This window comes from Tachypleus tridentatus, chromosome 2, assembly GCF_004210375.1.
Source record: "Tachypleus tridentatus isolate NWPU-2018 chromosome 2, ASM421037v1, whole genome shotgun sequence".
Lineage (NCBI taxonomy): Eukaryota > Metazoa > Arthropoda > Merostomata > Xiphosura > Limulidae > Tachypleus > Tachypleus tridentatus.
This window is the reverse complement of record NC_134826.1, coordinates 106,386,282-106,413,604: the sequence shown is the minus strand read 5'-3', so window position 1 is coordinate 106,413,604 and position 27,323 is coordinate 106,386,282. Positions and strand designations below refer to the sequence as shown.

The 27,323-nt window shown below is 30.0% G+C and overlaps 1 protein-coding gene and 1 long non-coding RNA gene across 6 annotated transcripts in view; both read left to right on the top strand.

Moving 5' to 3' along the window:
* Positions 1-27,323, top strand: part of Spt6 (transcription elongation factor Spt6) — a 106,638-nt gene that overhangs the window by 34,570 nt on the left and 44,745 nt on the right. For all 5 annotated transcript variants that reach the window (XR_013025316.1, XM_076490079.1, XM_076490082.1 and 2 more), the window contains 10 exons: positions 910-999; positions 1,110-1,252; positions 1,623-1,858; positions 4,771-4,900; positions 10,920-11,070; positions 14,122-14,217; positions 15,337-15,444; positions 18,006-18,149; positions 23,958-24,088; positions 25,299-25,416. Coding sequence is in view for 4 of the 5 variants with exons in the window: in XM_076490079.1 (XP_076346194.1) it covers positions 910-999; positions 1,110-1,252; positions 1,623-1,858; positions 4,771-4,900; positions 10,920-11,070; positions 14,122-14,217; positions 15,337-15,444; positions 18,006-18,149; positions 23,958-24,088; positions 25,299-25,416 (1,347 nt within the window). In the remaining variant the exon portion in view is untranslated. The remainder of the gene's footprint in view (positions 1-909; positions 1,000-1,109; positions 1,253-1,622; positions 1,859-4,770; positions 4,901-10,919; positions 11,071-14,121; positions 14,218-15,336; positions 15,445-18,005; positions 18,150-23,957; positions 24,089-25,298; positions 25,417-27,323) is intronic.
* Positions 20,081-23,872, top strand: LOC143244783 (uncharacterized). Its single transcript, XR_013025322.1, has 2 exons — positions 20,081-20,413; positions 20,626-23,872. It is a non-coding gene; the product is annotated as an uncharacterized LOC143244783 (long non-coding RNA).

Sequence of the window (27,323 nt, the reverse complement as noted above, 5' to 3'; positions counted from 1 at the left end):
GACGTATTAACAGAATGTGTCACTTGTGTCACACTAGAGAATTTCAGAGTTTTTTAAAATATTGCCTTGTAGAATTAGGAACTTAAATCTTGTATACTATTAAAATATGGATTATTAGGTAAGAGTTCATGCCCTTCAATTTGGAATAACATAAACAGAAAGAAGTAATAAAATTTTGAATGTAAGACACTGAAACTTTGTTTCATGCAGTAAAAAATACCAGAGTGGATAAGGTTAATCAGCAGTTTAGAGGTGCCCATGATTACAAATAATTTAAAAGAGAAAGAGACTGCAAAGGTCTGTCCTTATTGTCACAGTGCCTATTAATCTAGGATCTACTGTACTGCCTTTTTATATACTTAAAATTGCAGTTTGGTGTGATTAATTAACTTTCTATTATACAACATTCTCAAGAAAGTAAGTATTAGTATGATTGTTTGTTTTTTGATTTATTATAATGATAAATGACATTTTGATAATGAATATTTGTATTGGATATGAAGATAGAACAATTTTTAAAGATGTTTGTAAAATGCTCTCTTTATGAAAATTATTGTTATTTTTTACTACATGTAACTAAAGAGATATTGCAAATTTCAGTTTAGTAACTGTTTTTTCCCTTGGTCCAAGTCTGATCATTAGAAATACTAAATTGTTATATAAAAAACAGAATTAAGTATGGCTGTCACCAGTCTGTTAAAGATATTTAATATTTAATAACTGAATCTATAGCAACAAAGAGTCTACATGAAATTTTTAATGAATTTATTTAAGAAGTGTAATAAAAGAAGCAGATTTGGTATTAAAAGTAAGATTATATTAAGCAACTAGATCTTTTGTTTATTCATTGTATGAGTGCCTTTTGTAGCCTTCTGTAGATACCTTACAATGTTGTTTGTTTGTATGCAGGTGCCTTTCATAGCCTTCTACAAGAAGGAGTATGTAGAACCAGATCTGAACATAAATGATTTGTGGACAGTATACAAATGGGATGAGAAAGTGAGTTATGTTTTTTTATATTCATATGAAAGCCTTGATTTTTGTGAAAATTTGTTTTATGGTTGTCTTGAGACTGGTGTAACTGTACTTCAGAAATAACCTTATTACAGTGGTGTCAGTTGAAAACACGCAAGAACAACTTGAAACGTCTCTTCCACAAAATGCAACAATACCAGTGTGATGAAGTGATGAAAGACCCAGAGAAACCACTAGCTGAGAGTCTTAGGCCTCTTGATGATTCAGATTTTGATAGGTGTGCATTCTATCTGATTTTATGATTAGTAATACTAGATAGTTAACTGAGAGTTATTAATAATTACCTGAAACATGAGTGATATTGAAGAAAATAACTATCCATACAATTATATGTTTGACATGAAATGATTTATGAAGATTTAAGTAAGTCTTAAAATAATAATGGTTAAAAATGCTTTTGATACAAATAATTTAACAAAGCACAATCTTCTTTCTTGTTGCATTTCTGATATGGCTACAGTTTACTGATATTTGAAACTTATTGGTAGCAGTGTGTATTATATGTTTTATTTTATTTTGGTTACAATACAGTGCCAAGGTTTAATTTTTGGTGTATATCAAAGTGACAACACAATCTAATTTTCTAGATTGGAGGAAGTTCAGACGACTGAAGAACTGAGAGATATGCATCTAAATTTTATGTTGTATTATAACCAAGATGTACCTGCCATGCAAGAAGCATTTCGTAAACAGAAGCAAAAAGTAGCAGGTGATGAGAAAGAAGAGGAAGCACAGAAGGATGAAGATGATGTAGGTGATGATGCTACAGTGAAGCATGCAAGAAGGAAGGATGCTTATGCTGTTTGCAGACAAGCTGGATTAGGTAAATTTGCATGATAATAGTGTTAACTATTCATTTAGAAAACTAGATTCAAAAGAAAAGAATTTCCATTTTTCTTTAACTGTTTTGTTGTTAAAGTTTAAATGAATATTGACATACCATACAGGAAGATTTTTCTTTTATGAATTGTTTATAAAGAACCAAATTATATGTTACTTATTCCATATCAGTTGAAGTCAGTGTTGTTTACCTTCCAATTATATTCTGGGAAATTATTCAAAACATTTGTCAGTAACAGTAACCAAATTTAAGACTTGGTTGTATACAATTTAGTTTAACTTATTGGGAATGTGGAAAATATTTTTAAACCTAATTATATATAGATTTGTAACAATCACGCACAAAATAAAATACAAAAATTAACTATTTAAAAGTGAAAAAAAATATTCATTACTCTCAATATTGTCCTAAACTACCAAAATTAGTCACATCTCTATAAATACTAATTGAACTTATTTCCTATAACACCATCATAAACATTACTGAAAAACCACTCAAGTACCACCAAAAACTGATTTGTTACCTGTTATATCACCATAAATAGTACCAAAATTGTTTCATTACTTGTAACACCACCCTAAACAATACCAAAACCAATCTTCTGCTTGTAGCACCATCATAAGTACCACAAAATTTCTGCAAATGTTTAAAAATTTTAGATATTTGAATGTCGTTTCTGAGATTGGAAGCATGGAGAATTCTGAAAGGCTTTGAAAAAGTTTTCAAATTTAAATGATGAGCTGACTCAAATTTTAATGGAGTTAAAAGATAAGTAAACAGATTGAAAACTTTATCATCTTAAGGAAATGTTTTATCATTGATCATATACATGCTATCATCTGACATGCATTACTAGTCTGAAAGGATAATCACACTATTTAAATGTAATTTAATCTGGTAAAAACTGTTTTTAAAGTACTTTAATATTGGAAGTGTGGTTATAAGATAGAATTATTAATTTGTTAAGAGGTTACAATTTTGAATAATATATTTTATAGGGCTTCTAGACACTTAGATTACATCTAATGCCATTCTTGCAAATCAGAAGCTAACATGACTAACATTACAGTTTAAAATGTATAATATTAGTATCTAGACTTAATATGGTATCTAAGTTTAGATTTAATCTCTAGATCTAGATTTATAAAATTTACGATGATTTGAAGTGGGTGTAAAGCAGTTAACGGAAAATTTAAAGAAACTCTGGCACATTTCTACTAATTTTTCAAAGATTTGAAAAAGCTGACAACTTCACATTTGATACTGGGTGCTTGGTCCTTCCAGTAAAGGTTTGCAAATACCGACAGCTAGTGAACAGTGTTGTGGAAGAATGCAAGTTCTTGCTATCTCATCTTAAAACATGTGGGTCTGCAGAAAAACTTGCCTGAAGTAAATGCATATGACAATATTTTTAAAGCTGTTAATTGTCCTCTTTTCATCCCACAGCACAGTTTTCTCTCAGTTGCTAGAGAAATTAAACCTTTTCTCTGTGAATTTCAGGATCATAAACAGTTTTTGCCTTTTATGGCTGCAGATTTCTCTAGTCTTGTCAGTCTTGGCATGGAAAGATTTGTCATTTAAAGATGACTAGGAAATGTAACTGGACCACAACATGTTGAAAGCCTGGATTTGAGACAGAAATATTTTAAAGGAGCATAAGAAAATTGATACTGGTTTTGTTAAAAAAAAAAAAAAAAAAGTCCATAATGATTTAAAAATGGCCTCTAACATTAGTTGTAAAAACTTAATGAGTTTTAGACTGAAATTTAGGCAATTCCTCAGGGCTGTTTTTAAAATTATTCAGAAAGCCTTTTAACTTGAAGCTTGTTAAGGAACATGAGTTACTTGAATCCTGATGTGATGTTGTTAAATACATCATTAAGTACTACTGAATTTTATTTTTCTAAAAAGATATGACAAATGCAGGCAGGGTGGAAGAAAGGGACTGTGACACTGTTCTCAGGCAGTACAGCTATTTATGATGTGTACAATTGCTTATTTGAAGAGTTCATGTGTTTCAGAAAGGACAGGACAGAGTGGAGAGTCTGCAAACCCTCACTTTGTCATGAGCATTCCAGTGTCAATTTTTTTATGTAAATAGAGAATCTGTTAAAGAAAACCAACAAAGTATGTCAGTTTATGCTTGGAGAGTTATAATTCACCAAATTAGACATGCTGGATACACCCCATTATACCCTTGGAAATACAGGACAAGGGAATAGGATGTACTTAAAGTTCAGAAAACAGAAGCCACAGGAAGGTAACAAGAGAAATGTTCGAGAAACTGAATTTGAACTGAAAAGCCTCCCATTGGTACTGTGATAAGTCTTAAGGATTTATAATGCTAAAATTAGGTGTTGGACTTGGCCAGATAGCCTGATGTGGCTTTGCTTTTAGTAAGCACACATTCAAACTGAAAGATTTCAAATGTAACATCTGTCATCAAGCAACTCCTTTTATCATCTGATAAGCTTTGAGCTACTTGAAGGAAACAGCCTTCCCACAGTGCCCAAATCCCTGAGGAAGACTCATGAAAGAAGGAAGAATCTTTAAAGGCTCTTACAGTGAAAATTGAACAGATACTATAAAAACAAAAAGTACCACAGAGAACTTTAACATTTTTATTTTAATTCTCTTCCATTGCTAGATAAATGATAAAAATATTTCACTGTATAAAACATTAATATTCATGTAATATTTATATTTGAAAACATGTATGTTCAGTTGAAGTTTCTTGTGTAAACAACACAATTAATTTTGAAATTTTGAATATGATCATTGAAAAGTCATGAAATTTCATACTTCCACAAGTATAGGAATCCTGGTGCTAAAACTGATTTATTTTCTTGTAAATTGTTTGTGTATTGCTACATATAACTTGATGATTTGGACAGATGGATTGGCTAAGAAATTTGGGCTGACACCAGAACAATTCGGAGAGAACTTAAGAGATAATTATCAACGTCATGAAGTGGATCAGTACCCCATATCACCTCTTGAAGTAGCAGGAGAATATGTCTGCAGGTTAGTGGATATAGGTGAATTGTGAGTTAACTTTCAGGAACTTTTATTAATAAATTTATTAATTTTCTATTATGTTATAATATTTAATTTTGTTGGAATTACAGTAGTAAAGAATGTTTTGCACTGCTTGTTTAATATGCTAGATGGTGATACATAATACGGTTTAGTGCTTATAGATAGATTAGTGTACCAGATAACCTTCTTTTATTATAGCTATAAATTATTTTATATTTAATTTGTGCACTCAACTTCTGGTAGGAAATATTCTGTAGTTGTAAAACAGAATGATTTAATGCTATAATTGTTGTAACAGTTTTTGTTATGATGGTTAATATATTGTAATACCTGATTAGTTTATTTTACTCATTTACTAATTACTAGCATACAATACACTTTTGTAGAATTGTCTGCCTTTTCATTAATAAATGGAGTGCCAAAATGAGCTTACAAACTATTTCTGGACTTTTAGTCTTTACATTAATTGGTAGGGTATCTAACCATTTCATTAGTCATTTCTGCTTGTACACCAATTGATGATGAGTGTCTAGTGTGGTTTAGAGAGAATTTTGTCAGTCTTGTTAGTGTTTACACCAACTGATGAAGTGTTAGTTTAGTTTACAAGCTGCTTTGTAAACTTTCTCTTTATACTCTAAAAGAAACTGTTATCTTTTTTTTTTTTAACTAACCCTGACTTATGGAATGTCTTGCTGAGTTTACAACTCGTTTCTATCAGACTTGTCTATATTTACACCAACTGCTAAGAGTTTTTAGCTTAGTTGTAAAGTATTTCATATGTTTTATTTATCTTTACATTAGGTGGTATACATTATATTTGTTTCCAAACCACATTGTTATACTTCTGTGTCTGTATACTGACTGCTGGTGTGTCTAGTTTATTTTGATTTCACATGTTTTGTGTGAAAAGTATGTCATGAAAAGCATTATAGGTACTGAGAAAGTCTTGTCTTGGATATGGAAATGTGTAATAGACAATAATGAATACAACAAGAATTTTATATGGGGGAGGGCAAGGCAATAAAAAATACAGGAGTTCATTCAAATTTAGTATTGAGCATGCATTTTGAATGTCAGTTTTTGCTAACACTTTAGAATTTCATGATGATCAGTGTTGGTTGGTGTACTGTGTACTGGTAGTTATCTATGAATAATCAAGCTTTCACATGATTTTAGACAATAAGTCTGCACTAACAAAGCACACTGCACATTAAGATGCAGAAGTCCACATTGGTAAGTTTTGAAAATTTATGAAGAGCAAGTGGGTAATCCATTCTGAAAGTTTTGCATGTTTTTGCAAAGCTCAGTAAATGTTTTTTACTATAAACTTTTACTAAATAAAATCTGTCTTCCCTTAATGTACGATTTAACACTAGTATAGTGTGCAGTAACTACATCTTCTGTTTGTTCAAGTTGCACAACTCATTGTCTGTCATGGGAAAATATGATACGTCAAAATGACGTCAGCATATCTGTCTCAGGAAAATTCTGACTTAAGTTGTGAACAAAAGCTTCAATAAAAGCACTGCTCACTTTGCAAAAGATGCTCTAATTTGCTGGACTGGTTTAGTTTAATACTAGTGTTTGTAAATGTTTCTTGTTTGATGAATTCTTGTTCCCATGCTGCTGAAAATAATTTCTATCAAGTTTCTTTAAGCTGGAAATGGCACCAGTAACTTGAGGTTAAATGTTTGAAAAATTAATGCCATCTTTCTGAAAATATTGCACTAGTCTGTTTGTGATAGGCAAGATGTTCAAAAATTTTTTTATGGCCACAAAGAAAGGTTTTCACTTGTCTGAGAAAACCGTTGGCAGTTTTGATTATTATAAACATCCTGTCACCCAGAGCCAAAACTGCCAGATTAACATTAATGCTTTATGTCACTTGGATTAGTCACAACACAATTCATGGAAGTATTGTTAATATCCATATAAGAATCAAGCCCATCAGATTTTTAAGATTCAGAAGCTAATAAGTTTGGTTAGTGTGCAGTGCATTCTAAATGTATAACATACTCTGAACAAGCTTTTCAGGATTACATCATCACATTATATTGCCAAGCTAGCAGTTATCCTCAGTGCTCACAAAGCACTGTATAAGCTTGCTTTAGATGATCTCTTTATTTTTTCTTATTTCCATGAAAAACTGTTTAACATGTTCATTTTTATGTGATGAAAGAATATACTTAGTTTTTTGTGAATTTAGATTTAGTTTCATTGTTCAAAGTGGGCTTTCCCAAACCTTTTAGAATTTTGACCACTTGATGAATTTATAAGAAGCATAAAATAGAAGAAGTAATGAAATTGAAATTTGTTTTTTAAAATTTGTATTTGTCATTATTATTCCAACTTGTGCACTGTGGAACATTTAAGAAAAGAAACTGATATCTTTTGCTCATTGTTGCTACTTGTGCAGTTGCTGATAAGCATAGGGCAGTTAGTTGCAGTAACCTGACAGCTTCTCCTAAGATAACTTTCCCTTGCAGCCATATCTTATTATATTAATATAACTGACTAAGTTAGGAAAAAACAACACATTTCTTGTATTTAATAGAAGAATGAATTATCTAAAACTGTTATACGTAGGAGAAAATACCATAGGTTTTATGTTATTTTATTTGTTTTAATAAAACAAAAATATTGAATTATGTAAAGTTATATGAGTACACCAGAACTGTAAGTTATGATCTATTCCTCTCAAAAAGTCCAAATTGCAGTTTTGAAAATCTTCTGCAATGTGTGTTGTGGTAGTTGATTCTTTAGGTAATTTGTTCTGTAAAATATACGAAACATTATTCTTCCTATTTTAGTCAGTTATATTAATATAAGAAGATTTGGCTGCAGGGGGCAGTTGTCCTACAATCATTACTTCCATAAGCCAACATTATCCAAGTCTTTTACATATGCAAAATCTTATTTTTTTATTGAAAAAATTTAAATTAAAAGATTTTTTCATTAATATATTGAGTATTTGTTTACAGTAGTCCACATGCAAATTAATTTTCATGTTAACATTAAAAGTACTTTTCCTCATTTCAAAAATTTCAAATATCCTTTGTGTAATACTTGAAACCTCCTTAAATACTCTTCTAAACATTTTTCTCAATTACACTTTATATTTCATCTATTATTTTCCTTACCTTAACTCACAACAGGATTGGTCAATTTGTTTGACCTTGTAACAGTAACAACAACAACAAAAAAAAAAAAAAATCTAAATTACCTTTCTTTCTTTCTAGGTTAGCATTCAAATTGTAATATGAAACTACATTACTTAATTCTAAGTAGCTTTAAGCTCATAACAGTATCCATCTCTATAATTAAGTTTTGTACTTTTTGTGCATTTGAATCATTTCTATTATCAGTGTCTCAAGTTGTAAAACACTCAGGGCATGTGTCGCTCTCATTGAGCTCACTTAACAGTATCCACTTATTTATAATTAAAATCTGTGCTTTTTATTATGCTTTGAACCATTTCTGTTATCAGTGCCTTAAGTTGTAAAACACTTGGCATGTGCAGTTCTCATTAAGCTGTTGAATTACAGTTACGACAGTAAGTGTTCGTACCCCTGCATCCTGAGTAGTTTTTTGCTCATAACTTAAAAAGTATCATGATTAGGCTAATAGACATGTGATATATTGTAAATATTACACTAACACACATCTACATAAATTTTTATGTAAGTTAAATGACAAATAAACTGTTTATAAACAAATAATGAAAAATAGGAGGAGCAGAAAGTGTTTGTACATTTCAGAATGTGTGAAATAACTGATATTCCCGTAAAATTTTGTTTAGTTTGGCGAATAAACTACATTATACCATTCCAGAACTAGACATTGGGTTCATAATTTTGGAATTTAGCCAGCAAAAAATGTACTTCTGGCAATTTAGCGCAGTGTCCGTTATTATCTGCTTGGTCATCATGGGGAACAGGAAACAACTGTCCAGTGATTTAAAACCGAAATATTATAAAATACAAGTCTCGTGTGTCTCTTTCTGGTATTGCAACACAACTTAATGTGCCTAAATCTACTGTTCAAAACATAATTGCCAAGTGTAAGTTCACAGGATCAACTGCTAACCTTTCTCGTTCCAGACGCCCCACCTAAATTCTTGAGAGAACTAAGAGGAAGGTTCTCAGAGAAGTTAGTAGGAACCCTCGTTTAACACATAATGACATACAGAAACTGGGGTTGAAGTAAGCACCTCTACAGTTACAAACATGTTATGCTCTTATTTAAAGCCTGTTCATTCAGAAGCACGATTGAGGTATGCAAGAAAGCATGTAGATAAAGCCTTTACCTATTGGAAGAGTATTCTTTGGTCATACAAGACTAAAATAGAGTTTTTCAGCCACAATGATGTTTGCTGTATTTTCCATAAGAAGGGGGAACGAAATCTTCCTAAGAACACCATTCATACAGTTAAACATGGAGGTGACTCGATCATGCTATTGGGTTCCTTCAGCTCTACTGGTATAGGCAGCCTTCACCGGGTCAACGAAATCATGAAAAAAAGAAGAGTACGTTGATGTATTAGGCACTTATATCAAGAATAATGCTTGGAACTTGCGGCTTGGGCGTCGTTGGATCTTCCAGCACGACAATGACCCTAAGCACACATCGAAATATGTGCAATCCTGGTTGCAAAGGAACCATATAAGCATTCTAGAGTGGCCATCGCAGTCACCCGATCTCAACCCAATTGAAAACGTTTGGCATGACTTGAAGACCAGGGTTCATCAGTGTCATCCGAAAAACATGCACGAGTTGTAGGCCTTCTGTAAAGAAGAATGGAAGAAAATACCAGTCGAGTACTGTCAAACGATCATGGAGGGCTATGAGGAGGGATTGTGCTAAGTAATTCACCTGAAAGGCAACACAACTGACTATTAAAGTAGATGCACTATCACTTTCTGCCCCTTCTATGTTTGGTTATTTGTTTATAAACAGTTTATTTGTCATTCAATTTACATAAAAATTTATGTAGATGTGTGTTAGTATAATATTTATAATATACTGTACTTTCATTATCCTAATCATGATACTTTTTAAGTTATGAGGAGAAAACTACTCACGACACAGGTACGAACACTTTCTCTCGTAACTGTACATTACCTAGTGCTGCTTGCTTACGTGCCTAATGAAACATTATTATTTATTTTACCCAATCTAATGTTAATGGAACTAAAGAAATTCCTATTTTTACATATGAATTACTTTTATAGTAATAATTAAACAATATACATGAAAAACAAGAAATAAGTTATTTTCTCGGTTTTTCTTGGTGTTGTTGATGATTTTATGCTTTCATACTTCACACTATTCATAGTATTGCAATTCATAATTTTTATTTAATTAAATATTGCTCTAAACAACATAGACTAATAACATACAAAAAGCAGATAAACTCCCTTACCTCTCGAAGACTTTCTGGCTTTCTAACTGACAATAGTAGATACAAATTCATCCAAGCTAGTTTTTAATTTTCTCATGAGAACGATGTTTGTACTCTGAGTGAAATTGACATTTAGTGTTCCTGAACATAATGTGATTGGATAAATGAAAACATTTAGTTTCTATTGGTTATAGATAGTATATAATGAAATGCAAGAGTGAACTATTAACAAATTACAAAAAAAAGATGTGATGGGAGGGCTCTAATTTTCTATTGGATAGTTCTGTAACCAAACAGAGTTGAAGATTATAATAAATGTGATTTATCTAAGCAATGATGATTTTATAGACAATAATTTACATTTAATTTCATACTTTTTTTGAGGGGTGGTGGATAAAATAGAGATGAATATGCTAAGAGAAAAAGTATCACACTAGGAGAAATACAGGATTTAGAAAAATATTTCCTTATAGAATTAAGAACTTAAAACTTTATATACTTTTGAAATATGGCTTATTATCTAAGTATTTATGCCATATTAATTGGTAATTTTCTCAGAAGTATCTGCTGTTTTTGCATTGTGATGATGTAATTTTATTCCAGACGATTTCCAACTGCTGAAGAAGCACTGAAAGCAGCAAAGTTCATGGTGGCAATGCAGATTTCGAGAGATCCTCTTGTTAGAAAGTGTACAAGACAAATGTTTTTCGAACGAGCCAAAATTTGTGTGAAGCCAATTAAAAAGGGTGTCAAGGTATGTTATCTATAATTGTTTATGAAGTTTATTTATGTGATGTCAGATTTAGTAGATGTTTTTTAACTTTTAATATTGGAAATGGAGTCTTTATATTTATTTCAGTCATGTGTTATAATTGTGATGTGAGCAGAATTGATGTTGGGAAAAGGGATGTTCTTGTGTTTTCATTTGGTAATTCTGTACTTTTAAGAAAGGAATATAAGCTGAATTATTTTGGATTAAAGTTGTTTTGTGTAAAAGATTGTTCTCTCTACAGTGATTGATATTCAGATTACAGATTGTTCTTTTGATACTGGTCATCAGATTACAGCTTGACTTATTAGTTATGATCTTCAGATTATAAATTTACCTGTTAATTATGATCTTGTGAGTTTGAACTGAAATATTAGATAGAAATTGGGTTTCCAGTTGTAATCTGTATTTTATTTATCAAGTATGGTTTGTAGATTTTAAATTGAAATTAAGTTATGATCTTATTATAAATTTACATTTTTGGTTGTGATATTCATATTAAAAATTGACTTTTTAATTTTCTGATTATATATTGGCCTGTTGGTTATGCATCATTTATAAATTCTGTAAGTTGTCTTATCAACTGTTATTTTCTTTCTTTAGGTTTTGGCCTAGTCTTGTTTTATTTTGGTATTTAACTCAAATGATAAATTGCCAAAATGTTGCAAATTAAAATTAATTTTGATTTGCATTAAGTCTATGACTTATATAGGATTTCTAAAAGTAATAGTTTTGTACTTTGTGCTTTTTGTTTCCCTTTTATTTATGCTGACAGTAATACCACAGACCTAGATTAACAGCTGTTTTTAGAAAGGTACATTCAAAATGTAATTAAACTACTTTGTTACTGTGTTATATAGATAAACTTAATATAAGCATAGGAATAAATCAAGTATTAGTGTCATATAAACTTTATTAATTTTATAAGAAACTATATAAAAAAAATCCCTCACTTTAGTATGAGAATTGACAATTGCTTTCTAGGTATTTCTTTAATTTATTTACCACCCCCCCAAGAAGTATGAAATTTGATATAAATTACTTATGCTCCACCTGAGTGATAGCAATAATATAATTAAGTCTTCAAATCTATTTGGTTTCAGAGCCATAAAACAGAAAATAAGACCCCTGTTGCCATGCTTACCTTGCATCCTATTTTGACAAATTATTAACAGTTCTCTCTGACATTTAAGACTTTATTATTTATAACCAATATAAACCCAAAATTTTAACCTGTCAAATGACATATGACATTGTTTTGCCTACAGAAAAATAAAATATTTGTTTTGCTTCCATTTAAAACATTATTCTCATGGGAAACACATCAAGATTAGTTGAATTTTACAGAGTTTGTTACATGGCTAGAAAGCCAGAAAAAATAGTGATGGTTATTGGAATTTGTTTATTTTTTATATGTTGTTATTCTGTGTTCTTAGGAGCATAATTTAAGTAAATAAAAAAATGATTTAATGTAGTAGTTGTACCATTAGTAGTTGCAACAGTTGACAGAAAAAAAATCCACAAAGTATTTTATTTATTGTAAAATAACTACAATTTAAAAATGAGAAATTTATTATTGTTAGATAAGGTTAGTTTAGGTAATATAAAGAAAAAATAAAAATTTTCATGAGTTATAGTGAGTATCCCATGTCTTACATAATTCCATAGGGTAATGTGAGTTATAAGTGATTTGTAACTTGTGTGGCAAGGATATGACTTAGACAAGGTTCAAAAGGCAATAAAATATAAGTAGAAACACGTACACTGTTACAGGATTTCAGCTATTTAGAATAAACAAATGTAGCTTGATGTTATAAGTTTGTTGTAATTCCAGAAAGAATAAACAGTGTAATTTAGATTTGTTTCATAATATATATGGTTGTTAGAAGATCATTTAAATTGGCCAACTTTGTGTAGAGTTAAGGTGTAGAAAATAAGACAAAGCTAGAGTTTTATTGAAGAAAGACTTTGAAATTTATTTTAGAGGCTTTAGAGATTATTCAAATAAAATTTGACAAGTACTTTTCACTTGGAGCAGTTAGCAGTTTGGCTCCATGTATTCATAGAGAAATGTTTAATGAAAATACTTCCTTAAAGAAAATTTTTTTTGTCTAAACAAGACTAAGCTTACTGAAAGCTTGCAAAATCTTGTGAAGATAAAATAATGTATTAGAAGTTATGGTGTCAAAACCATAAAAAATTAATTTGACCGAGCCTGTAAAGACAGAGCTTGAAAGCTAGCCACTTGGTTTTGACTGGTGGAAGAAACTACATGTCTAGTTGTTGCATATTTAAAAACTGATTATGAGAAAACATAGTAACAAATCTAAACTGATGAGTTACATTAATATGGATTACACAGAATTAAAGTAAATTCAGAACATTGATCTATTGCATTTGTGGTTTATTATTACAGTAGATTTATATTTTATATCCCTCACAGTGTTTGTGTGTTTATAGATTTTGTTTCTCCAAGTGGTATTACATGTGGTTTAGTTTTAATAGTACTTGTAATTTGATTTCTTATGTTAATACTTGTGATGTTGTTTTGTTTCAGTATATTGTGTTGATAAGTTGTGTTAGTATTTTCTATAGGTTAGTTTTGCATATAAGAGCAATTTATGCTTTAATCTTGCATGTCACTACTAGCTCTTATTTAGTTTTCATGCATATCAGTATTATAAAAGTTAATTTCAGTTGTCAGTATTATTGACTAGTTTTGTTGGTGTGTATTAACTGTTTTAGTTTAATATATCAGAATTATTTGTGTATTAGTTTCTTATGTCAGTATTATGTATGGGTCAGTGTAATTTGTTAGTTTCATTTGTCATTATTACCGTAGTACTACACATTGAGGTTCATATGTTACTGTTAACTCTAGCTTAGTTTTGTATGTCAGTACAAGCATGTGTTAGTTTTATTTGTCACTAGAATCTTTTGAATAGTTTACCAGTGTGATATGTTGGTTATTATCATATGCAAGATTCACATTGATTATAATGTTCAGTATTATAAAGTTATTATTTTATCTTCCAGGAAATTGATGAAAACCACCCTTGTTACAGCTTCAAGTACCTCAAGAATAAACCAGTCAAAGATTTGGAAGCTGATCAGTTTCTTCATATTGTCATTGTGTGTATTTTCATTACAATATATTTTCATATCCTTGTCATTAGGGCACTTGACACTTGCAATCTGTGGGTTATGGGAGTGAAACCCAGTGCCAGACATTTTACTCATTCTCTGCTTGGGCATTGTAATGTGACAGTCAGTTCCATCATTTGTCTGTAAAGAGTAGTTCAACAGTTGGTTGTGGGTGATGCCAGTCAGTAACTTTCTTTGTTTGACATTTCAAATGTTAATGAAAATACTTCCTTAAAGAAATTTTTTTGTCTAAACAAGACTAAGCTTACTGAAAGCTTGCAAAATCTTGTGAAGATAAAATAATGTATTAGAAGTTATGGTGTCAAAACCATAAAAAATTAATTTGACCGAGCCTGTAAAGACAGGCATGAGTAGCATTGACATTTAAATTTATCTTAGTTTATCATGAAACTTTGTTTAGCAATTTTGAGCATTGTTATTTTTTGGCTTTGTTAATAGTAATTTTAAAAAAAACAAGATAGTAATTAAAATAATTTAAAATTGAACACTGTTTTTGTGTTTCTGAGTAATGTGTAATCATCATATTGTACATAATACAAATTGTATTTAACTGCTTTTATTTTTCCCTCATATTTGTCTGAAATATGCCCTTTACTCTCAAACACAATTTTCAGTTGTACTTGTTAGATCTAAAAAATCCTCACTTCAGTATTTTATGCCACTATATCATAAAGCTTACTGGAACAAAATTATTTACATGAAAATTCATACATTGTTTTTTACCCAAAGACAAGATGGTTAATCACAAACTCTTAAGAAATGTAGAGTTTTAAAGTTGTATTTAGAATTTGCCAAAATAAATCTTAATTCTGTTTGAAGAAGTTTGAATTACTCCAGATTATTAACAAGTCAATGTTAAAATAGGTAAACAACTTGGTCAAGTTACATGTCACATTATGCATGAGCTATATATATAAAAAAATAAAATAAAAAAAAATCAACAGTTAGTGTTTAATGTGCAGTAATGGACAAGTTATTGGGTTTCAGGAATTCTTAATAATAATAATGTTTTATAGAGCTTACTGTAGGATATAAGGTAGTGGTGATTTAAACACATTTTCTTTCAATCATTAATGGTTTTTGCAGGCTGAATTGGAAAACCTCCTTACTATGAAGATAATCATGGACAAGGAAGGAGGGGGTGGTAGTGCACCACAAACTTACCTTGATGAAATCAAACAGCTTTACTATCGGGTGAGAATTTGTTTTTTGTTGATGTTGGAAGAAAAGTGATTGTACTTTGAAATTTGCTCTATTAATAAGTTTGTCAAGCTAGGAAGGAAGATGTTACATATTTAGATATTTTATGTACTACTTGTATTGATTATTTCCTAACAATCTTGCCATGGGCATCTTTTATTGTGTATTTCATGAGGTTCTTGGTGAGTTATGTTCAAAAGATTACCCTTTGGATGCTATAATCTGATTTATTTGACTTTTATAGTCATTTGGTGTGATAATTCACATATTCCTGAATTTCCTAGGTAATTTTGACATTGAAAAAGTAAAAGTACTAAAGGACAAATTCTACATTTCATATGTTAGTGGATAATTGACACTTTAATTTTATTTGCGTACTGAAAGGATAAAACTACTTTTTGTTCCTGTGAAACCAATTAGTATAGTATAAAATTATAACTAATAATCCATATGTTAATAGTATACAAATTTGAAGTTCTGAATTTTGTAAGATAATATTTTAAAAAGTCCTGAATATCCTATAACTTACTTACCAGTCCTCCAAAAATTACAAAATTTAGGTTAAATTATCATTAAGACAAATCACAATTTTCATAGCCTCTAATCTTTATTGGTTACAGAGCCATTAAACAGAAAATCAGATCCCTCTTGCCACATCAACCTGTCAGATCCTCTTATTCAAGATTTGCCAGTAGTTCTGCCTTATAGTTAATGCTATATAATTGCTAGAAAGCCAGAGTTTTAATCTTTCAAATGATGTATCACACTGTATTTTGTACAGAAAACTGTTTTGTTGCCAGTTCTAGCTTCATTTCCATTGGAAACACTTAACTAGCATGGATGGAATGTGTATTGGCACTTGTAAAATAGTTAGAAAGCCATAAACATTTTGATGGTTATAGGACATTGTCTGCTTTTTGCATGTTAGTATTCTGTTTTCTTTGGTATATTATTTAATGAAACGAAAACTGCTTAGTGTATGATTACTGGTAATATAAAACTGGGCTTAAGTGTCATTGACAGTCAGGTAAGTATATTTTTTCTTGGTTTTCACATGTATTTACTTATTTATTATTGTAAAATCACTAATATAGGTAACTTGTTTGTTTAGTTAAGGTTAAATAATTTAAATAATTAAATAATAAATAAAAACAAATTCACCAAGCACACATGTGAGCTGAGGGATTCCTCAAGTGATTCACAACTCATAATGAAGCATATAGTAGGTAGACATGTTTCAAAGGCAATAAAACAAAAGTTAAGTATAAATAAATCTATGCTGTTACGACTTCGAAGCTACTTTGGATAATCAAATGTAGATTTATTTTACAACATGAAATCATTCTAGAAAGAAAAGGTTAATATAGATTTATTTTGGTAGTTATAAGATTGGTCAAATTGCCCAATTGTATACATAAATAAGGTAGAGAAAATAATACATAAAATATAAAGTTTTGGTAAAATAATTGAAAGGTATGTTGGAGGTTTTATAGAAAACACAAAATTTGAAATTTTTAAGATGAAGTATTTTAATCTCAACATGTAAATCATTTTGCATGTGGACTAGTCAAGAACAAGAGTAGGTTCTTGGAGAAATCTGTAGTAAAAATACTTTGCCAAAAATTCTGATTTTTTTGTATTTGAAAGATTTGTAGTGTTTACTGAGAGATTGTCAAATTTTGTAAATATACACTTATTGTATTAAAAGTTTGTACAAAGTGGCCATGGGGTTGTTCTGTTTGACTGAATCTATATTAAAAGGGTTAATTTTGGCACTGTTTTAATTTTCTTGGGTTTTGTGTAAATGTAAATGTGAATATTTGTACTTTAACTAAAAACCACGTATATGCTGATGTAAAAAGTGGATCAACAGTTACGAAGTTTGTAGACCTATTGCCATACATTTTGACAGCAGCTCCCCCATTTTCAATGGCTTTGTATGTCTCTCTGTCTGTAGAATTACAGTTGAGTCTTCTAAGCACTCATTTCTGTTGTATTTTTGAATATTTTCTGTTCACTAATTAAATTTATATAATGGTAGTTAATACATCCTTCAAAATATATAGTTACTGAAATGGATATTGTTTTTTTAAGCTCATAAAAGTACAAGAAGTTGCTCTGATCTGCAAGTATTTTCAGAGAGGTTTCATCATTAACTTCTGGAGAAAAAAAATTTTTTTTTGAGACATTACTGTGCTTTTATAGTTTTATTTTTGTGATCCACATTGGTAACTTCAAAATATTGTCTCTGTAGTGAAACACAGCAATTTCCCTTCCCCACATATTTCGTGTAATTGATCCACTGTGATATTTAATCTCAAAATATTCCTTGTAAGTTATCCACACTATGTTTCACCTCTAAATAGTCCTTTTGTAGTGATCCATGGTGATGCCTCGCCTCATAATAGTCCTTTCTGTAGTGTACCATAGTGACTTCTCACCTCAAAATAATTTTTGAACACAGGGCACATGAAAGTACTGATTGACTACAGTATGACTTAAGTCTTGTTTCTTATGTGTAACACTTGTTTATAGGTGATAATTATTTTGTGTAGGATGAATTTAGCAGAAATGTACAAGAGTGGAATGAGCAGAGAAGTCAGGCTCTAGAACTAGCACTCAACAAGTTTCTTTACCCTAGTTTTGAAAAAGAACTTAGAGCAAGACTAGTACAAGAAGCAAAGGATGGAATTGTGAAGGTAAATTATCAGTAATTTGAAATTTTAAACTTATAGTGCAAGCTCAACTATTTGAAGAAGAATAGATTATCTTAAAATGTAGTAGCCCAATGGTAAGCCTTACAACTTACATTGCTAAAATTTGGGTTTTGATATTCACGGTGGGAGAGCACAGGTAATCCATTGTATAGCTTTGTGCTTAATAACAAAGAAACAAATATTAAAATATAAAGCATTTTGTTTTGTTGTAGTGATTCTGTCGCACGTTTAAGTAGCATTATCTAAGCTTCTTAACCGTATGAGAATGATACCATTTTCAAACTCCTTTTTGTGCATGCTACAGAGTTGCATTGAAATTTAATTACACCACTTTACTATCAGGGTATTTTAATGAAATTGTCATCAAGTATGTTGTACTTCAGAGTTATATATTATCTTGGTTTTTATGCTTTTATTTCAAAAGACATTGAAAGCAATAATGAAATTGCTCAGATTTGTGTTGTTATGCATGAACATAAACATTGTCAAAATTTGGCTAAGTATGACTGAAAACATAAGATGATAGTCAAGTACATGCAAGTCTATACTAGAAATTAGCTTACTTGTCTTTTTACTGCATATCATTCAAATTACTTTGCTGAATTCAATTGAAACAAGAAATATTGCCAATCCCTGACAGGTGACACACTTATCTTTTATAGTTTACCATTGAGCTGCAGAAGTTGTGTAATCTCAACATGTTTATCATTATTAGAAAGAGCTCACATTAAGCTATTATCCATTAGGAACTTATTCTAAATTTGGCATCAAGTTGTTGTCATTAGGTAGATATGACTGTTTGTACCATTATTGGCTGCTTTTTTCACAACAACACTTCAGTTGTTTCATATGTAAATGTGTTATAGGTAGAGACAGTTGAACTGAATTTGGTTTTACTCTTATATTTGAGTTAATTATGCTTGTGTTATAAAATTCATTTTTGAAAGGTTTAATAATTTTTATAAAATAGCCAAGCACATAAAGATTTTGTCCAATGCTAAGGTTTCTCTACTAATCTTACTGTTTTTACACCTATGGATATCAACTGATGTGTGTTGACATAAATAGTTCATGGTAAAGAGAAAAAGAAATAAATATTAAAATTTAAAATAAACTATAAATGAAAAGACGATTATGCAAAATTACACATATGACCCAAAGAAAATATTTTAAGATTATTCAACAGAGTTAAAAAAAAGTATCTACATATTTTAACTTCTTAATCCTGTTACCACAGAAATCCTTTTCTCCACATGGCACAAAGTTTTAATGTCCTACATTGAAAATCATATTGATCTACTATTTCTTTACATTATACCAATTGATGTAGCATGAAATTGTAGCCAATAATCCATAGTTTAATAGTATACAAGTTCTTAATTTTGTAAGGCAGTATTTTTAAAAGATCCTGAACTTTTCCTTGTGTGACATGACACTTTTTTTTTTCTAGGCATCTCTTTCTATTTATTTTATCAACTAACTCCTCATTAAGTACAAAATTCAGTGTAAAGTGGTCAGTATAAAAATCTTCATTGCTCAGACAAACCATAATTTTTATAGTTTTCAATTTTGTTTCCTCACAGAATGATGAAATAGAAAATACACCTGTTTTGCTACACCAACATGTCACATTTTGTCTTTCAGGGTTTCTTAATAGCATCTGTTTTAAATCTTATTCTATATTGTCTATAACACTATGTAACAAAATTTTACTTTTTCTTTTTCCTGGGCAAAAATTGTTATTTCCCTATTGCTTATGCCTAAAGTAAATGGAAAAGACCTATTTTTCTCTTCAAACTTTGCTTTTGTGACCTGGGTAATGAAATTTTCAAATTTACCCATTTTGTAGAACATTCCAGGTAGATTCAGTACTTGTAACTGATAGAGAATTTTCTTGAACTTACAAAAACTTACAAGAAATTTCAAGAACCTTTTAGAATTATCTAGAACTTTCCATAGTAATACATATATACTGGGCTCACCACTTCAGTTTAGTTCTAGCTGCCCAAGTGAACACAGACCTATCTGATTTTATCAAAGATGGCATCAAGAAGCTGCAAGCATTCTTCAGATGCATTCTGCTATGTAGGTGGCCAATTTATCAAGACGAGCAAAAAGGTACTCTGTGACAGCATCTGCTAAAATGTGTGACGCCTACAACACATATTTCGACATGACTGTTGGGGATCAAGACAAACCCTGGGCACCTCATTTTACCTGCGAGCACTGCAAAAGAACTCTAGAAGGTAAGACGGACAATTTTTGCTTGCTTGAAGAGTAAGATTTTATATTATACAAATTTTAGACCTTTTTAAATATCTTTTATTAATTTTTAATATTTCCAATAGTGTAGAAAAAATATTACATATAAAATATTTTGCATGAACCTCTTGCACATTAGTTTTAAATGAAATAAATTTATTTTTCATAATAACAATTTTATTTTGCTCTTTTGCAGGATGGTACAGAGGGAGGGAAAGAGAACCATCAAGTTTACTATTCCAAGAATTTGGTGTGAAGCCACTGACCGCTCAAGTAATTGCTACTTCTGCATAATGGACCCTACAAAATGTCGGGCTGGCAATAATGCATTTGCTATCATGTATCTGGACCTTCCATCGCCCCAGTGCCACACTGCCCTGAGCTCCCTGTACCCACTCTGCCAGAAAGAAAGCGGCCATCCTCGGAAGAGAGCAGCAAATCAGAAGAGAAGGTAGACATTGAAGATCCAGATCACAATTTCAGAGGTGCAGCTGGTGAGAGAAACCCATACTACCCCAACCAAAGAGACTTCAATGACTTGACCAGAGATTTTGGTCTAACAAAGCGAAATGCTGAGACTATATTTGGGAGCTGATACATGAATTGATTTACATTACAGTCGCAAATTCTCAAAAACTACTCACTTCTAAATATTTTTGTATAACTTTAGTGTAAATACATGTACATCTTGATTCATATATTGTTTTATTCAGACCTTATATAAATGAAAATGTGCAAATTTGCCTTTTTTACATAGAAAATAGGTTAATTTCTAAATTTCATTATCCAGGTCACAAAAGCAAAGTTTGAAGGGAATAATGGCCATTTTCTGTAATTTTACAGCATAAGCAATTAAGAAATAACATACTATCCAGGAACAAAATTTGTGTTACATTGTGTAATCAACAGAAAGCCAAGGTTTTCATACATCACATTACATATGTGGTTTCTGAATATATAATTATCAATTCCAATGATCCACTTATCATTCCCAAGCAAAAAACTACAACTAGATTGGATGATTTTATGATAGTTCTTGTTGCATATTTAGAAAGCCAGAACAACTTTGATAGTTAAGAAAAATTGACTACCTTTCAAATGCAGCTGCTGCTGTTGTCATTGAATGTTCTTTGGCACATTATTTAATTAAATAAAAATTTAGTGCATTAATACCATTAGTATAAAAAAAAAGTAGTTTAGTGTCATGAGTAACTGACAATAATAAAAGAGAAGATTCACGTTAGTTTATTTTGCATTTTTCATGTTTATTTTTTATTGGTATAAAAGTAAATGAAATGTCAAAGTAAGTTAATTAAGAAAAGATTAAAATAAATAATACAGTAAAGCTGTTTTGAGCTGCATATGTGAGCAGCATGTAGGTAATGTAATTAAATAGCATAATGTAAGCTACACATGCTCCGAGTGATTTACAATTTGCTGCGGCATTGATAGTAGTTAGACGTGGTTCATGTGGCAATAAGATAATAAAATTTAATTATAAGTGTATGCTTTTACATGCTTAATGTTACGTATGATAAACTAATGTAGTTTCATGTTACACTTTGAAAGCATTCAAGAAAGATAAAAGGGTAAATAATTTTTTTATGGTGGTTATGAGGTTGGTAAAATTGACCAACTTTGTATGGAGTTAGGGTAGAGAAAATTGCAGATAAAATACAAAGTTTTATGGAAAACAAACATTTGAAGTGTATTTAGGATGTTTTAAAAATCGTACAAATGAAACCTAAGATATTTGAGATGATGAAAAGTATTTTTAATCTTGACATGAAAATCACTTTGCACATAGGCTATTCAAAACAAATACTCAATATATTAATGGACACAGCTTTTTTTAGTTTATTTAAAATACTTGATAAAATGTTTTTTTTATGTGAAAGAAACAACAAACTGTAAAATCTTACACTGTTGCATACCATATATTCCCAATAATAGTGTAAAAAATAACTAACATTTGGAAAAATCTGGCAACAAAATATAAGATTACACTAAATTTATTGAAAAACTAGGTATAAAACTAAAATTAATAATATGTAAAAACTACTGTGGCAAACATAGCACCAGTACTATTTATAAAATGCAATGCAACAAATACCACAACTTCTATATCAGAGAAACAAGCAGAAAAATAGAAATCAGATTTAAAGAACACAAGAAAACACCTTTGCACATTTTTGAACACTGCAAGCCAAATATGTACAACATAACCCTAGAAAACACTAACATGCTAAGTAGGGGAGACAAATACAAACTCAAAATGAAAGAAGCCTTATTTATACAAGATCTCAAGTCAAAATTGAACTAATACAAAGGAACACCTTCATATGTATATTAATTAATAACCTAAAGTATAATTGCTATGTGTGCCCACCCATGCCAGTTGCAAGCTCTCTTTGTTAACCTGAAGATGACCTAAGAAGGTTGAAATGCTTTCTGTACTTTATTTTGATTGAAGTTTTAAAACTCATACTCCCTCTGACATCTGAGAGCAAAAAAAGATTGGATATTGGTATTTTATTTCTTATTTAATTTCACATATAATTACAGAAGTAAATAAAACTTAAAAATAAGGATATTTGTAGCTTAGTTAAGATTAGAGGAAGTAAAATAATATTTTGCAAGGCATGCATTGGAGCTGTGTGTAGTAGATCACTAATAATGTAATTCGATATCATAATTTGAGCTGCATGTGTCCTGGGTGATTTACAACTGATAATGGTGAGGACAGCAGTCAGTCTCAGTTCTAAGGGCAGTGAAATTGAATTATAAATAGACATATGCTGTTATGAGTTTAAAGCTGCTTTAGGATAAATGAATGTGGTTTCATATTATAGTATGAAGTCATTCTAGAAAGAAAAAAGGGTAATTTTTTTGAGGTTGGTCAAATTAACCAATCCTGGTTTTAGATAGGGTAGAGAAAATAATGGATAAAGTATAAAGTTTTATTGAAAGAAAGTTTGAAATGTATTTTGAGAAGAGGAAAAGTATTTTATTTTTAACATTAAAATCATTCTGCAGACAGACTATTCAAAAACCAATTCTCAATATATTAATAACAAGTTTATTTCAGTTTAATAAAAATACTTCATTAAAAATTGATTTTTTTGTATGTGAAAGACTTGTAATGGTAAGTAAGTAACTGCCAGGTTTTGTGAAAATTTACATCATATTGAATGTTAAAAGTATTAAGTCTATAAATACCTTAAACAAGTACAAATATCTCATGTGGTTGGTCAATCTGACCAAGCTCATGTTAAAAGAGTTAACATGTAACCCTTGGGTATTTATAGTAATAACTGGTAACACTTTTAACAAGTTATATTTACTAAATATGAATAAAAAATTTCAATCAATACTTAAAACTAATGTTAATGGAATAAACAATCGTAGTATAAAACTCAGTAATATTTTAAAATAAACATAAAGGGGAAAAAAGTAAACTGTTTAAATGAGCAATCCACATAATGTTAAAAAAAAGTGAGGAATATAATTAGTGTTTAATCTGAATAGGCATGCTGCAAGAAGCTGTATAACTGGCTGAAAGTTGCTCCTTATCAGGTAGACCAACAGATCGAAGAAGATGAAGATTTTGATACTCGTGATGGAGTCAGAGTAATGGGTATTGCATATGTCCCTGATCGGTGAGAGTTCAGTTACCAACAGTTTTTTTGTTGTTGTTGTTTTCACAGATATTGTATTGTATATTTGTAGATGAGCTTAACAAAGTTTGATAGAATGAACCAGTTGATTACAAACATGAGTACATTATGTATCCAGATTTTGTATTAGGGTGCATTGATTACAAACATGAGTACATTATGTATCCAGATTTTGTATTAGGGTGCATTGATTACAAACATGAGTACATTATGTATCCAGATTTTGTATTAGGGTGCATTGATTACAAACATGAGTACATTATGTATCCAGATTTTGTATTAGGGTGCATGAGTACATTATGTATCCAGATTTTGTATTAGGGTGCATTGATTACAAACATGAGTACATTATGTATCCACATTTTGTATTAGGGTGCATTGATTACAAACATGAGTACATTATGTATCCACATTTTGTATTAGGGTGCATTGATTACAAACATGAGTACATTATGTATCCACATTTTGTATTAGGGTGCATTGATTACAAACATGAGTACATTATGTATCCACATTTTGTATTAGGGTGCATTGATTACAAACATGAGTACATTATGTATCCACATTTTGTATTAGGGTGCATTGATTACAAACATGAGTACATTATGTATCCAGATTTTGTATTAGGGTGTATTTGCTTTATTAATGTTGTTAAAGTTTATTTCAGTTTGTATTTTTCTTTCTTTACAAAGATTCATTATTTAAAAACAATCTTGTTGGTTGATGTTTGATAATTTGGTTTATATTAGTGTTTCATTATATGTAGAAGTTAGTGTTGATATCATAAGAACTAAATGTTTCATATTTTTTAATTAAAAGAATTATGAACTTCTTATCAATTTTTTCTCTTAGGAAGGGGAGTTATTGAGAATGTTACTTTGTATTTATCTGTTTCAGTTAATAAGCTGTAATGTTGCATAATATCTTTTTTTTAATTCTGTGTATTTAACTCATTTGCTTTGTAATTCATGTTTAAAACTTTGCTTGACAATATTAAGTTTATTTATACAAGTTTCCTTTTATTGATAAAATATTACTTTTCCAGTTTTTAGATTGTCAAGGTTTTATCAGTTTTTTCTTCTGAGTTATGAATGTTAGCATGATTAAAAATATGCACTTAAACCACACTTTTGTATTGATGTTGATATTAAAACACACTTTAGACTAGCTGACTAAAGTGTTTTTCTTGCAGAGAAATACCTGCATTTTGTGCCTTAATAGATGGAGATGGTGAGGTAACGGACTATCTTAGGCTTCCTCACATTTTGTACCGAAAGAACTCTTGGAGAGATAGTGAGCGTGCCAGGAAGGTAATGTTACACTTTATCAGTTATTTAGAATAAAAGAAATGGAACTAATGTTTGAGATGCACTGATATTTTACAGTCTTTCTGCAGTGAACCAATCTACTGGAAATGTAAAAAATTTCTTTATGTACTACTGATTTTCTTGAACACTGGATATTTGTATATTAGGTCACAGTGCAGTGCCTGTAGACGATTACAGAAGTTATTTTAAAATCTTTAGTTTTGTGTTTTGAATGTGTTTTTCATAATTTGAAAAAAGATAAATTAAAAATTTAACTGGTTAGTATATAAAAAGCACGATACAAGTTTTTTTTTTCCTCCTGTTCAAAATAGTAAAAGGCAGTCTGATTAATCCAGATGTAGAAAAATGTGTGATTCTGTTTCAGTTATTCTAATAGTTAAACTTTCAAGAAAGTTCAATTTAAAATATTTTAAAAAGTTATATCCATATTTACTTTATTTTTAATGAATTAATAAGTATATTTCACAAAGAGAAATGAAAATAAATGCTTAAAATACCATTTCTGTATTGCTTTGAAGATTGTTTTTTTTTGGGTTTTTTTTAAGAATGTTTCTCTTCATCCAGAAGTATAGGCTTATGTTTCTTGAGGAATTATCATACCTTGAAATTATAATTATTAGTGTTTTTGTTTTGCATATGAATTTCTTTCTCTGTTAATGGATGTATTGATACAGCTCTGTGATGTCCATAGCATGTAGCCTGAGGAATTACTGATGAATCTCAGTTTTTGAAGGAAAAAAAACGTGTACCAAAGGTCTTAAAATGATTGGATATGAGAGATTCTAATTTATCAAGTTCAGTATAGAGTAAATGAATTTATTTTAACAGTAATTTGTGATTTATCAAAATACTAGTTATCCAGAGCTCTTTTTTTTTTAGGAGTAAGGAAAGGCTTCTAATACAGAATTTATAACACTTAGAAACAAATATTAGATAATTATTTGTATAGTTCACAAAATTTGTAATTTCATTCCTATTAATGTTTGTGTTAAATTTTTATACTATATCTGTTTCAAAGATACAAAAGTATTATTTATGAAAAACCATGAAGGATGTTTTAATTAGTATGGTAAATAACAACATACTGTTTGAATAACATAAATGTTATTAAGTATGTCTTATTCAAACAACAGAAATAGAAACTTGTTTATTGAAAAAAAATTTACTAGACATAAATAGATCTCAACCAAGAATGTTGTTAACAAAAATCATGGTAGTGTCTGACAAAGATAACAGTATTGCAGTTTTGATTACCGATAGACCTTTGCCAGAGATACATTTTGTGTTTTTTTTGCCAGAAATGGTGACTGCTTCAGTCTGGCAAAGTGAACTATCAAATAAAATTTATCAAATGAGTAGTAGACAAATTGAAACTGATAAAATATATAAAATGGAACTTTCTGGTCAAACAACTTAAAGTTTAATTGAGACAAAAGGAATATTCAAAATCTTTTTAATGGTGAAAATTTTGTAACCTAAAAAATTATAAAGTAATGAATCGAGAAGTAAATATTATTTAAAAGATCTGCAGTAAGTGTCATGCAATTTTGTCTAGTATTTCTTCTGTGAGTATGAACGAACTTGGCGTATTTGGGACATCCTTTTTGTTTGCAAAGGGTTTATAATTTGTTATTTGTAAATTGATAAAGCTGGCTCAGTATGCAGCATTTTATTTTGATGCATAGAATTATAGACCTTGTCCAAATGCATGAGCTTTCTAAAATATCTTTTAATTTGTTTTACTTGAACTCTTGGTGCATTACACCTGGCCTGTAACCACTGAAGTAACTATAAGAGTATTCATATTATAACTTTTGATAATATACATGCATCTTCATGAAACTTCACAGAATACACTATGTAACAAAATTTATACTTTTTCTTGTTCG